The sequence below is a fragment of the Ostrinia nubilalis genome, chromosome 8 (genome assembly GCF_963855985.1).
Source record: "Ostrinia nubilalis chromosome 8, ilOstNubi1.1, whole genome shotgun sequence".
Lineage (NCBI taxonomy): Eukaryota > Metazoa > Arthropoda > Insecta > Lepidoptera > Crambidae > Ostrinia > Ostrinia nubilalis.
Genome location: NC_087095.1, coordinates 6,301,417 through 6,320,050, shown reverse-complemented (window position 1 = coordinate 6,320,050; position 18,634 = coordinate 6,301,417). Strand labels below are relative to the sequence as shown.

The window sequence follows — 18,634 nt, the reverse complement described above, 5'->3', positions numbered from 1 at the left end:
CCCAACAAAGCCCCCGGCCCGGACCGTATCTCTAATAGAGTCTTACGCGCCCTGCCCGCCCCCCTAGTATACCTCTTAGTTGCTATTTTCAACGCGGCCATGTCTCACTGCATCTTTCCCGACGCGTGGAAAGAGGCAGAAGTCATTGGCATCCCGAAGCCCGGTAAGAAACTGGCTGACCCCACAAGCTATAGACCCATCAGTCTCTTAAAGACCATGGGTAAGTTATACGAACGTATAATTGTTTCTCGATTAAGAGATTATGTTTTTTCTAATAATCTCTTAATAAACGAACAGTTTGGCTTCCGCGCCTCACATTCCTGCGTACAACAGGTGCACCGCTTAACGGAGCACATACTTAGCGGCCTCACTGCTAAGCCACCCGTAGGGACAGGAGTGCTATTCTTCGACGTAGCGAAGGCATTCGATAAAGTCTGGCACAATGGCTTGATTTACAAGCTTTACGAACTCGGTGTGCCGGACAGTCTCGTGCACATCTTACGTGACTTTTTATCGAATCGCACCTTTCGTTACCGAGTAGATGGCTCCCTCTCCTCCCCCCGCCCCATAAGAGCCGGAGTCCCCCAGGGCTCCGTGCTCTCGCCCATCCTCTTTTCATTGTACGTCAATGACATCCCCAAATATCCGCATACGGATTTAGCCCTCTTTGCGGACGACACCGCACTCTACAAGTCCGGACGTAATCGGAATTACATCATCTTGGCGCTCCAACGCGCAGTCACACAATTAGGCGAATGGTTCAGGAAGTGGCGTATCGAGGTAAATCCTGAAAAAAGTGCAGCAGTGTACTTTTCTAGGGCTTTGTCTGCGAAACGTCCTCCGGTTCGCACTCGATCCAATATCAGTCATAAAGTCTCTCTTATATGACGGAGATTGAATCCTCTTTGGGTTTGAGATTCGTTCTGTAATACGCAACCTAGCTCTAGTGAGGTACGGTTAAATCGATACTAATACTATTAAGACGTCATCCCTGAAACTGTAACAGCTGAGGGCCATGACCCCAAGACTGACAATTCAGACTTTATGGGCCACCACATACATAATGGCTCAATTGAACAAAATCATATTATTTTACAATCAGGTTGTATCTATTTCAAACCTTGCCATAACTGCCATACTAGGAGCCCGTTGGGACTGAAATAAATTGTGCGAAAAGAAAACATAGTTCTCATTTTCTCAAATACCTCATTTTATTCTAGGAATACACAATTCCCGAGGGACATGTTACAGTATTTCTCTAGAAAGCTACTTTTATTATGCAAAATGCTATCTAAACTAACACTCAAAGTTTCCAAACCGTCGTGGTTGACGTTATCGAACTTCTAAATGTAATGCATGTACACGAACGTCAGTAAATACCACTTTGAGAACTTTCAGAGGATAAGCCAAATCTAATGGACCTTGGTATGATGACGTCACCTGAATGCTGAAACATTTTAACTATGAGTTCAACCAACTCCAGATTCCACTGCAGTGATTAACAACCTTTTTTTCCAGCGGTGAACTTTATTAGTTTAGTTTTTAAATACAACCGCGGTATTTCAGCAACGTAACGGACAGCATTAATGAATTCAAAACTCAACGACTTTTTAATTTAAAAAAGTAATAAGTACCAAAGTAGATCTTAAAAACTTCTAAGCTAAAATTTTTTAATTGGACATTAAATTTTTCGTGGAAGCTTCTTAGATCGTTTTAGTAATATTTACTAGCTCATTTCTAATTCGTGGGTCCTGTGGGTCCTACCCAATAGACAAAGGATTTTAATTAGTATAACATAACATCCAATCGTTTTTGTATTCTAATTTCGAAATTTTATTGATATAGGTACGATCGCGATAGCTCAATGTAGGTACGATAAAAGTAAAGCTCCAAAGTTACAACTAACTAGGAGGGAAGTTCAGGAGATTTATAGAGTTCATAGATTCTCTATGTTCCAGGTCTATGAAATGTCAACCTAACACCGGGGTGTTATACAGGGATCGAGCACCATGTAGGTAGAGACTTGTGCCCACACACCAAAGAGAATTATTAGGGATAAATAAATATATTACATTCCTAAAAGAAACTATTAGCCAACCAACCCACACACGCCACATAAAGTAACCTTGAATGATAAGAACACCTATATCTGGAAATAAACATTTGCGGAATCTCGGCCACTCGGCTCGGCAAACTAAAGCTGTATTAGATACTCTTTATGACGGAGGTATAAATAAAATGACCTCCGGATCGCCATTAAGATTATGTTTATGGGAGATTCAGGAAATCGATAAGAAGCACATAATATCTATTTACAGTAAGAGTCAGATAGAGTTACCAGTACCATAGGGTTTTTTTTTATTAAGCATTAAGGGACTATTCCCACCGCTGCAATTCCTGTGTAGCCAGGATTTACAGCTTGAGCTTGACGTATGAAGCATTAGTAAATTATGGAACGATTTTTTCAGTACGTGCTAAATGTATCCCACATAGCATTTGGCTTTATAATAAATAAATAAATAAAACAAAAAATATATGGACCTATTATTTAATAAAAAAATGATTTTGTAAAAATAGCAACCAACTTTCAGCTTTAATAAAATTATGTTTCAATCTAGAGTAAGTATCCCCCAATGTGTTAGTATGCTCTAAAGATATATTAACACAATATAAGTATTGTTTTCATAGATTTAATAACATACATAAACAACAATAATGTCTTTTTTCTTAGGTAATGCTATCGCCCACGTTTACAACCTTGTCAGAGGTCTATATCTTTTTTATGGCGTATTCTTCTTGTGTATCGTTTTTTACAGCGGTCATTTTATTACGCCATTGTACATTTATCACGCTACCAGATACGTCATAATAAAAATGTTAAAATATAGCTTCGGTAAGGACTCGTATTATAAATATGTGGTAAATATCCTGAAATTGTTTATAAGACAAAATAATATATTACCTACTAGTAAAACAAAGGGTTCTTACTCTTAGCAATCTTTGTTATAATATAAACGCGTTAAATGATAAAGTGGTTCAGTACTCAGGCACTCAACTTTAATTGTTAACTGATAATGAGTAGGTACACCCAAGAACAACAAATAGTAAACCACTTGAGCTTAAAGCCAAACAGAAACAGTGGTAATGTGCCCGAGACATGTTTGCACGACGGATCATGTTCCATGACGTCACAGACATTAACCTTGGGGTCGCACCCTGACTCTGTCTGAGGCCCTTACGTTGCTACATACCTACCTCACGCAGTTACGCTTTTCGTATTACGGGTCTTTCTGTCACTGTCACCCATCTGGTATCTTATTAAGTGTGAAAGGGATGGCAAAGTTCCAAAATATGAAAATGCGTTAGCCATTCAACCCGTTGCATCCACTTACGGCCGTCAGAGGTGCCATCTCCAAAGTGAAGTTAACATTCAAGACACGTTTCTGCATAATCCCATCCGTGACTTTACATTCACTCCCCGTGTAAGTGTTCAGCTGCAAGCTGTTCTGATAAGGGGTCCTTACATTTCTTTAGCACCGGGTCACAGCTAAACTGCTCCCTAAGGTCCATTTGGGTGTGTTTATTACGAACCTGCATTTTCTTAGAGCCCTTTTCTGCCTGTGGAAGGGATTAGTCCTTCGGATAGGGGGTCCTTATATGACTGATACTAAACTAGTACATATTCTAACCTACTCAAAAGTGTTATCTACATCTTATCTTATTTAGGGCCGCGCATGAGAGTAGAGCTCGTCGACCCATTGGGATCTTTTGTGTTTCCCTTTACCTTTATTCCCCCTCATCCGCAAAAATCCTATCCATACAGTGAATCAGGTGCTTGGGTGAGAGGGACCTATAATCTTCTGGTGCCGGATAAGCCGACCCCAGGAGACCCATCCTAGTTCTAGCTAGCGCGTCGCATTCGCACAGTAGGTGTTTCATGGACTCCGCATGTTCTCCACATGCACTTATCTACATACCTGCATCCTCTTTTGGCCATCAGCTGAACTATCCTCCTCCACGGTGACACTGACATTAGAGACGCGATTCTGCACCATGTCATTGCCTCTTCTACTCATACAAGTAACGAGCTGCAAGTTGTACTGATAACGGGTCCTCACAGACTTATGCTGTAGACTGGCACATTTCTCCAGCAAAGGCACACCACTGTACTTCGTCACAATAATCATCCACTTGATAATGGCCAACGGAAACATATACGACTCGAAGAACGTCAGAATCACAATACCGATGTTGAGCACGGTACCCAAATGACTGGAAATCATCCTGCACAAATTGCCCGGAGATGGCATATTAAGACGTTAACATCTGGAATAGTTGCGACTATTGTGCGGGGACTGCATATTAACGTAGTTTTTAATTCGCGCGCGATTCGATGCACAAAATAGTGAGGAAATACAACAGTGGGATCACATTTTCCGTTTTATATTGTTTAATAAATCCAATCAATTCAAAGAATACCGATGCCGAATTCGATTCGATCCCACATTCCACCAATCTAGACTGAAGCAAAGAAAGTAAGCAGACGTAAGACCTATCATGATCCTATTTGTCATAATTTAATAAGGTGAAGACCAAGTAGGGCATTCCAGTTTAAATTGCCACAGTTGTGTCTGGCAAGTTTGAAATGTATCGAATTTCCTGCTAAATCCGATTGTAATTCTGGGTATAAACTATTTATAAATTAGTATTTACCTAATACATTCCAAAGTTACTTTAGTGTTAGAATGATATAAAGTCCTTAGGTTTTAAATAAATATTATGTGAATAAATAATGATTTAAATCCTTGTGATCTAGATGCCAATAGGCCTTAATTTTAAGTAAGTTTTTTTTTGTTTTTTAAATATATTTGCTACTAGCTTTCCGCCCGCGTGGAATTTTGTCTGTCACAGAAAAACTTTATCGCGCGTGTCTCTGTTTCAAAAACCGGGATAAAAACTATCCTGTCCTTTCTCGGGACTCAAACTATCTCTATGCCAAATTTCATCAAAATCGGTTCAGTGATTTAGGCGTGAAAGAGAGACAGACAGACAGAGTTACTTTCGCATTTATAATATTTATAGATAGTATAGATTATAATCATTTTTGTTCCTTAATTATTAGTGAGCAGAGATATAAAATGAAATACCTAAAACTACTAAATAATTAGACTAAATTGTAGACTAAATTTAGTGTTACTAATGACTGCAATCAGTAGGTTGCATAATTGGAAAAAAGTTTAAAATATTTCATGAAAAACATAATTTAAACATAAATTCTTTACCAGACATTAATTTTTGAGAAATGTATTTAATTTATGACGTTTATTCATATGGCATATCAACAAAAAATAATTAACTCTTTTTAAATTAACAGTAGCCACTCGCACAAATAGTTTATTTTAACCTTCAACTGGTGACGTGAATATGGGTCACAGTATTGGTGAGGTGACGTCATTTTGACGTAATACTAAAAAGCCGAAATTCAGGAGACTTACAGCATAAGCAATGTAATAAATTACATTATTTATAAGAATATGAGTTTGTTTTCGGAAATAAAACACACTGGTCGCAATAAATATTGAAAATTTTAATTAAATAACGCTTAGAAACATGGCAGTCATTTTTGGTCTGTTTTTGTAGACATGAGATCAATCATAATAGAATTTTAAAAAAAACAAAGGAATTTAACAAAAATTACTTTCTTCTTAAAAAACAATAAGTAAAAAATAAGAATCAGTCATTTTCAGTATTTTGTCCCATACAAAAAAAAATAGGATTAATTATGGTAACAAACAGCACAAAATTTTTTTTAGGCAATCAAAACATGCGGGTTTCTTGCACTTTTTGCAGAGGTATGATGTTCTTTTCATCTTCTTAGTTGGACATATTATAGTGCTGGATCTTGATTTTCTATGTCGCATAGTTCACTCGCAGTATTGTGATCCGATTCTAAGCAGTGAGTGTCGTGTAAAAATCGATCTTCCGTATCGCTGATGTCACTCACATTTTCTTCTAATAATTTCAATACAACACGTTTGAAATCCTCGTCATTTGGATTCATTTTTAACCACTAAATGAAACAAATCATGAAATAAATCACTGACACTAATGGTGACGTGACGTCAAATTGACGTTTGATACCCTCTATCTCACTAATTAAGCGCGTGCAACATCCGATTTCAGTCACGGCGGACGCCAAACTAAGAAAGAAGCAGCTACTGAGGGGTGCAGGGGCGGGGAACAAGCCGTTTGAATAATATGTAACGTTTTCTCCTGTGCGACGTCAATTTGACGTCACGTCACCAGTTGAAGGTTAAACAGTACATGGGCCAGTAAATACATTTATGTTAAGTACAGGATAAGAGAGTTTCCGGCCACAAAACTTTTGTCAGTTCAATTTGTCACATGCTGAAAAGCAGTTTTATGTGGTTAAGTAGTATTTGACCAAATAATAAGCTTTTAGGAGCATTTATCTTTTAAAAATAATGAAAAACTTAACAATCATTTTATGAGATTATCAAATTTAAAACATTAATTGCATGACACATTACAATTTATATCATAGAATATTAACGCTCAGTTGCACCAACTTACTTTACCGGTAACTAACACACTAACCGGTGTTTTTTGTATGGAGTTAGATTTCTTACCTTTGAAAGTTAAAGTAAGATGGTGCAACTTAGCCTGAATGATTTTTAAAAGTTCACTCTAATATTTGAATAACAGCAGCAATTTAATTCCATCACCTCCATTATGCAGCTACGACATGCAATAACAACAAAGTCTGAATACAAATAACGACATTTTTTATTGTATGAATTCATATTTGTATGAACATCTTTTTGTTGCATTTTTTTTATTTACTTCCAAATTTATTTACTTCAATGACGTCAAATTGTGTGTTATTGGCATACAATGTTGCTCAAAGTTTATCAAGTTCTTGAACTAGTTAGCATGAATGACCTTATATTATGTTAGTAATTAATACCAATAATAAATTACATAGGTAACTTACTCGATAATTTTCAAAATTCAGGGCAAAGTTGTTGACATGAGTTTCTTCCATGTTCACTCACTTAAAAGTTCCGTTTAGTAAAGAAATTATTAATTAATGATGTTTGTACTAAAGATTTACAAGCTTTAATAATTAAAAGCTTGGGAATAGAAGTTTTCCACTTTCTATTTGTAGAACTTCCTGAATCCTGTTTTGATTGAAGTTTGTTTTGACATTTATTGTCATAATCGATTTTGACAATACTTTTCTTCTTTCTTTTTTTGATGATGTTGGCAATACACGTCGACGTCGACTTGATTTTTGCCATTTTCAAGCAGTGTTGTTCTTGATACGGCAATTGCCGTAATATACGGCATTCAGGCATCTTAGGCACCATAAATACGGTATACGGCAGCACTTTGATTACCGTATCAAAATATACGGCAATTGAGTAAAGTAGAGTTTTATGACTTTTTCATCAATTTAGTAAACAAAAAAAAATATTTCGTCTAATGGAACGCAAAAACTTGTAAACTAAAGATGAAGTAGAAGCGCGACGAAAAGAAACGCCAAAAATGCAACCTTATCTCCGAAATATTAACCCTTATTCAAACGCGAGCTGGTATGCATTTTTTTTACAAAGTTGAAGTGGATTTTGGGTAATTGTGGGTCACTTATTTCATATTTTTGATCAAAATTAATAAAAAAATAGGGGAAGGGGTAGTTTTTTGGGTGGTAAATAATTTACCATTATCCATTCATGGCTACCAATTATTAAATGTTGGTGGTAGGTAAAATAGTTACCATTGTCCGTCTTGGTTTGTTTTTGGTTCTTGACTAGTGACTTCCTCTTGGTTCTACCTTTATTTTATTAAATATCTTGGGAATGAAAATTTTTTATTGTTTTTATAAAAAATATCGCACCCTTAATAATGAATGGGCACAACTCCAAAATTCAGTTTTTTGGGAAAAGCCAAAAAACCAATCGGCGGATCGCGGTTTTTTACATAATTGGCTCTAAAATCTTTATTTTATCAGCTACAACTTTTAAATTAAGCATACTTCATCACTGGTATCTGTTATATAATTTGACATAAGACATTTTTGAAAATATAGATTATGAGTATTTAAAAAAAATGTTTAAAAAAATATTTCAAAGTTAGGCCTTTATTTTACTATTTCTGTTGTTGTGATTTTGGGTATTACTTGTACTTGTGCCCATATAATCCTTAAGCTGAATTGTTTTATATGGCATATTCCCTAATATTGCTCTCTAATATTTAAAAATAAGTGTATTATTCGATTTTTATATTGATTTACGCCCAATAACATTGGGGACAGTTATTGTGCGGTATAGTAGCTTATAGCCAATTCAGTATAAGAGTAGGGTGCTGAATACTAGAAAATTATTAGATATGTCGAATTAGATTAAAATAAAGACTATTAGCTATTTCTCTGAGAAAACCGACATGACAATACTAATTTTATGCATTCAAAATATTTTTACTTAGATAGATAGGGACTCTTACCCTATAAAAAATATGCTTTTCATCAAATAAAGAAAAAACCTACAAAAACTTTTTCTGTAAGATTTTCTGTTATGAATTTGTTCAGGATAATCACTTATTAAAGTCCAACAGCCAGTACCTTGGTATCTTTTTTCCACTATCCTGCTGTCCTGGTCAGTGGCGGATTAAGAGTATCCGAGGCCTTAAGCACAGAGCCTGTGTAGGCCCTCTATTGCTTAAATGGAAATGGAAGGTATAAAGTATAAAATGAAAGTTCATCAAAATAGAAAGTGTAGTAGGTAAAATGTAAAACTTAAAACATTATTTTCCTTGCCTTAATCAGAGCAAACTCCGAGATTACATCGTCGAAATTTATCCGACGAAGTATGTCTGCCTCAATACACATTAATCCCATCCCAACTATCCCAACTAATATTATAAATGCGAAAGTAACTCTGTCTGTCTGTCTGTCTGTTACGCTTTCCCGCTTAAACCTCGCAACCGATTTTGATGAAATTTGGCATAGAGATAGTTTGAGTCCCGGGAAAGAACATAGGATAGTTTTTATCCCGGTTTTTGAAACAGGGACGCGCGCGATAAAGTTTTTCTGTGACAGACAAAATTCCACGCGGGCGAAGCCGCGGGCGGAAAGCTAGTGCTATAATTAAGCTTGTCTGGACGGATTTTTGTTCTTTGCGGGTTTTTTCACCTTTTTAGTTGTGAGAAGGATCGTTCAGCAAAGCAGTTAGTAATCATTAAGCTGTAAAAAGATTCTGAACGCAACCACAATGATATTAGTCTTACACTAGCACACTTCTTTTGTTTCTCTTCTTTTTTCACATCGCATGTTTATTTTAATATGTACATTTATAAATATACAGGGTGTTAGGTAAATGGGTATATGAGCCGACACTAGCCCATGTTAACATGGTCATATAAATGGTATGGTGAAGTCAGAAATTTGATATCATCATTTAATTTTTTTAAATTTTCATACAAAATAAATTTTGTAAAATCCGATTTGTATGAAAATTAAAATAATTAAAATGAAGATATAAATTTTCTGACTTCACTATACCATTTATATGACCATGTTAACATGGGCTAATGTCGGCTCATATACCCATTTACCTAACACCCTGTATACATACACATACAGGGTGTCCCGTAATGCAACGTCAAGCCGGAACTGGGTGTTGAGGCAAGTTATGCTGGTTATCAAAAAAACATAAAAAAAGGTATGAGCGGAACGGAGAGGGCCATCTTACCATGCAGGGATGTTATGGATATCCGTAACCGTAACCGATACTATCGGATATCCGAAATAAAAAAATATCCATAACCGTAACCGAAACTGATTCAAAAGTTACGGATAGTTTCGGATAAAGGCGGAGTCTTAAGGGTACAATAAATTCCAAACAGAAGCATTATTCAGGGTTACTTAACAAAAAAAAAAATTTGGAAAAAGTGAAGATTTGTGGCAACACGAGTAAAAAGACCGTCACCGGGAGTAGATTTTCTTGTTTTTTTTTAAATGCCTATTATTTTGACAAAATGCCACATAGATTGTTTTTTATATTTTTCAGATAAAAAGCATAACTTGCCTCAACACCCAGTCCCGGCTTGACGTTGCATTACGGGACACCCTGTATACACAATTATTATTATTTTAATACGGGTATTATTTTATTTCGCAAATAAAATAAATGTATTTGCCCACGGGCTGGAAGACGTAGCGTGGGTAGGCCTCCTACTAGGTGGACCGACGATCTGGTAAAGGTCGCGGGAAGAGCCTGGATGCGGGCAGCGCAGGACCGTTCATTGTGGAAAACCTTGGGGGAGGCCTTTGTCCAGCAGTGGACGTCATTTGGCTGAAAAGAAGATTATTTTACTATGTAGCATCTTTAACCGCTTGAGTCCCAGACGGCATTAATTAATATCATAACAATTGATTATCTATTGTGTCTAGATTCGCGGCCTTGAAGGATTAATTTACTATAATTATGTTTATTCAACAAATGTTTGCACATTATTATTATTGTTATATATTTATACTAGCTTTTGCCCGCGGTTTCACCCGCGTGAAATTTAGTATGTCACAGATCGTCATAAATTATAGCCTATACGTTAATCTGGGTTATAAACAGTAATACTGTAAAGTTTCAACAAAATCCGTTTAGTAGTTTTTGCGTGAAAGAGTAACAAACATCCAGACATCCAGACATCCAAACATCCAGACATCATGACATCCAAACTTTCGCATTTATAATATTAGTAGGATTTAAACGGCCTTGTTGATATGCAGTTTAGGTTAGTGTCCGTGACTTCCACTCGGCATGGGGCCCACTGAAAACCAGCGTCGTGGCCTTCCCCACCGTGGGCCACGGCATATGCTGAGTGGAATCCCATTGCGATGGGCATCGCTGTTGCGACAGTCATAGCACTGCTCACTGCTCAGTTCACTTTTTATTTCCTTGTAATATTTATGTGCCATTTCTGTCTTTTTCTCTGTCATGTATAAGTGATGTTCATCGTAATAAATTTTTCTTTCTTTCTTTCTTTAAGCGCCACTTGTATATTTGGGAAAACGCACTTTACTTTATCTACACTATAATATTATAAAGAGGAAAACTTTGTTTGTTTGGTTGTAATGAATAGGCTCAAAAACTACTGGACCGTTTTTAAAAATTCTTTCACCATTTGAAAGCTACATTACTTACAAGTAACATAGGCTAAATCTCGATAAAATGTAGGTATGAAATGAAACGCCTCCATCCTCTGCTGGCGCGTGCTCTGCTGGCGCACGTGCTTGGGGCCCCTGGAGAACAGGGGCCCCAAGCACGTGCTTGTAGTGCTTATACGTTAATCCGCCACTGGTCCTGGTGGAAGAAACCGTTCTCCTTGTCCCTTACTATAATCACCCACATTATGTGGGAATCAGTTCAAATGGCTATTGTAAAAAAATACAATTTAATACTCAAATTGGCGTGTGTAATTTTTGAAGGATTTTAGCAACCAATTTTGAACACACGAATATCCATTCTGGTGTTCTAACATTCCCCAAAAAATATTTTACTACTAAAGCACCTTAGCCATGCTTCAGATTCAATTTGTGTTATATGGTTTACAAATACAGTCTTTTATAAGAGCACGGATTTGCAGTCCATCGAAGATAGCTGCTTTTAACTTTTCCGTACTCATCATCATTTTGCTTTTGATCATTTTAGTGATTAGAAAGCTCAATACATATCTTTGGCCTTCCAAATAGAAGCCCTTTACGTCCTGCTTGACTTCAGTATTGCAAAGAGTCTAGGTACACAAGGTTTACGACGATATTGGACACCCAGTATTTATTATTTTGTACAGTTTTTATCCCAAAGTATGCTTGGTTTGTTATCACAAACTCCGTGATCTTTTTTCTTTGCTTTTGTGTACAATATTTGCCACATATTAATAAAAACTGTTAGTGGTGTTAACACAAGATTTCATTACGAACTCATATTTTTTAAGACAAAAAGCACTTTAGAACTTAAATTTAGACAAACTGAAAATTTCAAGGTCTAATAGCTGATCAGTAAAATTGTAGTAACTTAATACGTGAAAAGATAATTTTAAAATAAATTCGATGTATCCTCAGTCCTCAGAATCTGAGTGATTAATTAGCATCATTTTATGTGACCGTAATAAATCAATGAATAATATAATTAAAAATTATAACACTATCATATTAAAGTAATTCACCTTTTGGCTGACTAGTGCGTTTATTCATAAAATAAACAAAGAAAAAAGCCAACCGAGCCCCGAGCGAACGTTAATAGCCTTAACACGTAGGTATGTCTCTTAATTTATTAATCATTAGTTTATTTGTCGGGAAGTATTTCATAACCACCGCTTTATTTCTTAGCATCGCGATAAAACATTCTATAGGCTCCTAATCAACCAATAGGTATGAAAATTAATACCAAGAAGCAAATTACTTTTATAGGAGAGTTGTAAATTTAACTACAAACACCCATCCATGGTCCGCCTAACTAAAGTCAAAGTTATATTTTATAATTTTCTATGATTAACGGGACTTTATCAATGTAATAAAAATGAAAATGTAACATATTATTAGAAATATATGGAATTAATTAGTCTTAGCTCACTAACACTTACTGAAGTTTGTCACACAAAGGCACAACTCCAAATTGGACCACAGTCGCGGGGGCCGGATTCGACAAATATCGGCATGTCTCTGATTCAGCCCTTCTAGCGGGAAGATAGACGAAAGTATGGAAGGGGCACAAAATGTAGAACTCTGTTATCTGATCATTGTTTTCGATTTCTGTGAAAGCCATCTTGTAGAACTGACGAAAATGTGCCTCTCTAGTACAAAAAGTAAAAAACCAAAAATTTTGAGTTGTGCCCCTATATTATTAAGGGTGCGATATATTTATTAATATTAGTTATTATGCTTACAATGATTATTCTTACCTTGAGTCTGAAACTAACAATTCACTAATTACGTAACGTCAAAACGTTAATATAAAAAAAACTTTAAAATTTCTCCAAATATTTATTTAGTTTTATTTGTGCAAATACAAAAAACAACAGTTTTTTTCATATATCATCAAACTTTTGTCATGACGGGATCGGACAGTGGTAAACTATTTACCACTTCTTTAAAATGTCTAAATTATATGAATAAATCAATTGCAGACGCTGCCTATAAGTGAGATTATACAATAAATGTTATAGTTTAGGAATTTGAATCGAAAAAACACTTATCAGAATTTTCGTTGGACAAAGTTTCAAAAATACCAAAAACGCGCGCTAAGAACTTGAAATTTTTCACAACAAAACCGTTTGGTTGACTTTGACATTACCTGACAGTGACAAATGACGTTCTTCTTCTTCTTCTTCTTCATTTATTGATGGCGATGGACTTGTGTTTTTTCGCCACTGGGGGCACACTGTTCCGCCAATGTCACGTGCGCAGCTTTTACACAATGTTAAAAATAAATATTAAAAATAATAATTCAACTGCAAAACCAAATGACGTTGAAAAGTTGTAAAATGGCATAGATAAGTAAAAAAATATATTTAAAAATATAAATAAGTGACCACGATATCTTTAAGTATTACCATATCGAATATTAGGATCCTTTTTTAAAAGTAAACGAAGTGGTAATATATCTACCTTTATTTGAATAAGGGTTAATGTCTAAAATCGTTAGTTCCTCATTTTGGTAGATTCTTTACTTTTATTCGGGTAGGTTCTAGGACTATATTATTCAAAACCTTAAAAAGTGAAGAATAAAATAAGTAAGTATAAAAATAGTATACGCATAGTACATAATACATCACTTGTATTTTTTTAAATTTAAACCTTCCAAATAAACATTTTGTACAATACGGCAATTTTCTTAGTTTTCCATAAAAATCGGGCAATTTTAGAATTAGAATACGGCAACCCTAAATTTGTCAGGAACAACACTGTTTTCAAGTTTATTTATAAGATACGAGTTACAAAATGAGATCAAGTAATGATTATAATGAAGGATGATAGATGATACCCCTTCCCACCCTTTGAGTCTTAGTAAAGTTGTGGTGCTTTACTGAGACCTTTTATGGACAACTTGAGAGATCCCGAAGAATCACGATGCACTGTTTTGCTTCACTCGCCCACACTCATGCACGTTCACGAACACTCAATGGTTAACCACCTATACGCTATAACCCACCATTATTACACATTAATAGTCGCCCAAACACGAATTTGAGGAAATAAAACAAAACCGCTAACATGACGCTTCAGATTCCCGCCAAGAAGTCCGACAATACTTTTTTTTACCACCTAAACAAAATTAACCTGTATTATGTTGATTAATATTTCGATGGGTGCCTGGAATAAAGCCGCAATAGCCATAGCAGCAGTTTTCCGATTAAGCGATTTTCGTAATCTGGGGGTCCCTATACACCTTGTGATTTTTTTTCAGAATTTTATCTTTGAAACTGGCTGATTTACCAAAAGCACTATGGATATTGAATCGTTATTCCCGGAAATTTGTTTACCAGAATAATCGTGGCATGTTCAATGTTAAAAGTTTTATTTCAAACTTCTACAAGTAACGGCCATTGCGGCTTTGTTCCCCGAAACAAACTATGTGTACCAAGTCACAATAAACATTACCTACTTGTACAATTTCTTTAAACTTTCTTAAGTAATAATACTTCATGGTGTTCTTCTATGCAATAAAAATATGTTGATTGGATTTACATTAAGCAATGCTGTGTACCTACCTGACAACTGCTGGACTGGAACACAGTAATGCTGTCAACATTATTGTTATGGCGACAGACTTAGGAAGATAAAGGGGACTTAGGAAGAGAAGAAGGAGGGATATTTGGTTTATGTTCATTAAAGCTTATTTATAATAACAATATGTTTCGGCATTGGAGGTAGGAAGCCATAGTTTCTCTGTAGTTGAAGTTTCCTTCTACCTTGAGCCTGATCACAGTTTCCACCAGGTGTGATAAAGGGCAAAAGCTTCCTTGCTGAGAATAAAAACATGTTCTGTTCAGTTATTGTCTCTAAATCTGTTCTACGTAATGTAAACTTAGAAGATTGCCCATATTAATTCACTTTAAGAAAGTCAAAAACATTTAGCGACTTACCACTTTAGTGGAGCGATTACAAAAATAGTGGCCTATTAAGTACATGTTTTTTTTGTATTATTATGAATGTCCAGAAAACTGCGCAGTTTTTTAAATTATTTTAGACCTATGAAAGTTCTCATTTTTTATTATTTAAACATTTAAGTTGAAATTTTGAGAATGTTCTGCTAAAAGCATTTTTTTTTTATGTTTCTAGCAAAAATTTTGAATCTTGCATCAAAGATAGGAAGGTGAATATTTTTTTCAAACATTTGCAATTAATAGCGATATTGTCAAAATAAAGAAATCTGAGATAAGTCAACCCGAAATAAAGATAAGTTTTTTTAAAGCCTACTAGGTCATGAAATTGAAAAAAAGTTACAAAATTATTGATAACTTCTAAACCACGAAAAAGCCGCGGGCAAAAGCGTGTAATATTATAATATTATCATTATGTACTAATGAATTCCACTACTTTATATAAAGATATTAACGAAACACTCTAGATATTCAACTTTGTACTCATTTCGATACGGACCATATGAATATAATAATATAATGTACACAGCATTCACCAGTACATTTTCCAAGTCGATCATTAAATTCAAGCAAACCGCTATTACTGTATTCGCCATACATCCTTCAGATCAGCGCACAACGCTGCAATGCACTATTGCTGTATGATTACTTTTGCACTTTTTACCGGAATAAAACCACAATGGACTCTTACGGAACCGACTTTCAAAGTATGAAGCGGCAATATGTATTTCTACCTTTTTTAAGGTATATTCTAAGCACTATAACCTTATGCACATTATATGTTACTCCAGAAAAAATAACGCATCGTTTGATATACAAACCATTTGGATACGCCTCGTAGTTTAGTTATTATTCAAAAATTTCACTAAATCTCTTCTCCTGTAAAATTGCGTTTTGTCGATTGCGGCTTTATTCCAGGCACCCATCGATTTAATCGATTATACATTTTGATTAATTATAATTAACTGGCAGGCAGGATAGAGACTTTTTACTTAGCTTTTTTGTAAAATTAAAAAGTGGTTAGTCTAACTAAAGAAATAAAATAAACTTACAAAGAGAAGAATACTCACAATAATTTTATTAATTAATCATTGTGCAATGATAATTCTTGTAAGAATAGAGGTTTCAAAGGTATTTTTATATTTGCCTCTATTTATTTTTATTTTTTAATGTTAGATTTCATGACTGGTTTAACAAAGATTACATTAGAGGAATTATTTAATTAAATCAATATCGATAAAAGTTAATCGAGTGAATTTTCATTTCAGTAGCGCCACCTGACGGGATGTACGCGAAACACTTTTACCCGCGAACAAACAAACACTTTTCGCGATCGTCAATTGTTACCGAACGATTTTAAAAATAATACAATGAGTTTTGCCAAAAAATATTTTTAATAAATTGTGTACAAAATGAAGGTCTTTAGAAGGTTGGATTTGTTACTATTTTATTAACTGTGTTAGCCTTCTCAGTCAGACTTTTTACGCATCGTTAAAACAGCGTTACATTGTAAGTAAAGTATTTTTTACTATTTAGTTATTTTAAGCATAGACTACTTACTACTAACATAATAGAGAACTTATGTTATTTGTCTATTTACCAAAATTTTTAAATTCAAATCACTTCATTTAAATACCCACTTAACTAGAATTCGCATGACAAATAGGTAAGTAGGTACATTCCTAAATAATGACAACGTTTTATCATTGTCATTATAAAATATTAGTGTTATTTTTTTGATTTTTTCGTGAGCCACGCGGCAGATCTATAAATTATGTAAATGATCATAATTATCGTACTCGACAGTCAACAGGTATGAAAGCAAACAAACACCTTATCTGAAGTGACTGAGAACAATCCACCGTTTCAATATCGACATTACTCGGATCTACACAAATAATGTAATTGAATAACTTAGAGTAAATTGCTGGATTGATTGATAGCTGCGGTGATTATACCAGAGAGCCGCAGGTCTCAATAAGGAAATCAATCGACCCTTTTCAACAGCCGGCGAAGATATTAACGCCCGTATTCACAAAAATTACTATGAGGTCTCACAGTGCGCGTGGACGCACAGGGTGACACACGAACCAATCACAATAAAGCTTTATTCAACGCTGTGCGTTCGATTTTCTGCTTCATTTAAGCAAGCATCGTTTGTGAATACGGGCGTGATTGGCCTAATTTAGTCGATAGTAATATCAGCCTATACATTTTTACTGCAAAATCGCTCTAATTACAATTTCTTAAGAACCCAAAGCGTTAGCTTGATGTGCTGGCATCTCTCATCTCTGTACGTTGTAAAGTAGCTACCTAAGTAGTTACTTTAATTTAATTTAGGCACTTTTCAAAATATATTATGGACTAGGCCTTATTTATTGGTATTTGATTACACACGCTTAATTGGTAATTGGTAATGATGATTGTCACATTTTCGCAATCATACCAATAGTATTTATTAGTCTGTAATGAACATAAGTAATCATATCGTATCTTATCCTATTCTATGTACTAATAAATATAAATGTGTATGTTTGTCAGGTTGCAAGGATGTTTGTTACCTTTCACGCTTAAACTACTTACAGAAGCCGAAATCTGGTTAGAGCCAGGGGAAAACAGGAGTCATGCTCATGAAACTACAGAAAAAGTGTATAAAAATCTTGATAAAAAAGAGTAATTAATTAATTTATCTATTGTAGGCATTATGGATGATGCAGTGGCGGCGTAGCATGGGTTGGCACCCGGGGCGATACCCGGCGATACCTCGTGAACAGGTTTTGGCTTGAGTAGGCTCATGTCCCACGTGTATGAAAATAAGTACCTACCATATGGAGGAAAGTTGCGCATCTGGTTCTCAGTTAGGACGTGAGTCATTAATGACCGTACGTACAGTTTTACCATAAAGAGGACAAAAATAGAATCGACACTTGTATCCCAGTATTATAGGATTTTTTGTATTGACTAGCGTTTGCCCGTTTTCTGTTTATCACAGAAACTCTTAACCGGGATAAAAACTGGTTCTTCCCTGGATCCCAAACAATTTATCTTATACATATCTAAATCGATTCCGTGAGAATGACTATACCTACTTTGTGGGAAAATAGGTAAATTACTTTGATCAATAAGTAGTTAAATAGATTTTGAGATGTTTGACTCTACTTTCTTCGGCATTAAACATCCAGATAGATACATAGGAGGTCTTCTTGATTATTTGGACGACTGGATATTGACTTCACACCAAGCAAAAAGTCTATGACACATTACTGAGGAATGTCCTAAATCTATGTTTATTACACCGTAATTTTGATTTAATTATCTGACACGCGCCAAAATATCGTTATAACTGCGAATTCTGATGCAATGTAGGATTGAATCATTTAATACACATCACAATGACTTCCAAAATTTATCAGATAGTGATATAATAAGCGTGACAAGCATAATTTTATATGTC

The 18,634-nt window shown here is 35.2% G+C and overlaps 1 protein-coding gene across 2 annotated transcripts in view; it reads right to left on the bottom strand.

Moving 5' to 3' along the window:
- LOC135073846 (leucine-rich melanocyte differentiation-associated protein-like) overlaps window positions 1-7,219 on the bottom strand; it is a 35,365-nt gene extending 28,146 nt beyond the window's left edge. Inside the window, exon 1 of one of the 2 annotated variants that reach the window (XM_063968062.1) lies at window positions 7,016-7,219. In XM_063968062.1, the coding sequence (XP_063824132.1) occupies window positions 7,016-7,066 (51 nt within the window). In that variant the 5' untranslated portion in view covers window positions 7,067-7,219. Of the gene's footprint in view, window positions 1-3,977; window positions 4,505-7,015 lie in introns of those variants that run through there. The other variant, XM_063968061.1, reaches the window with a different exon arrangement.
- Window positions 7,220-18,634: the final 11,415 nt, after the last annotated feature.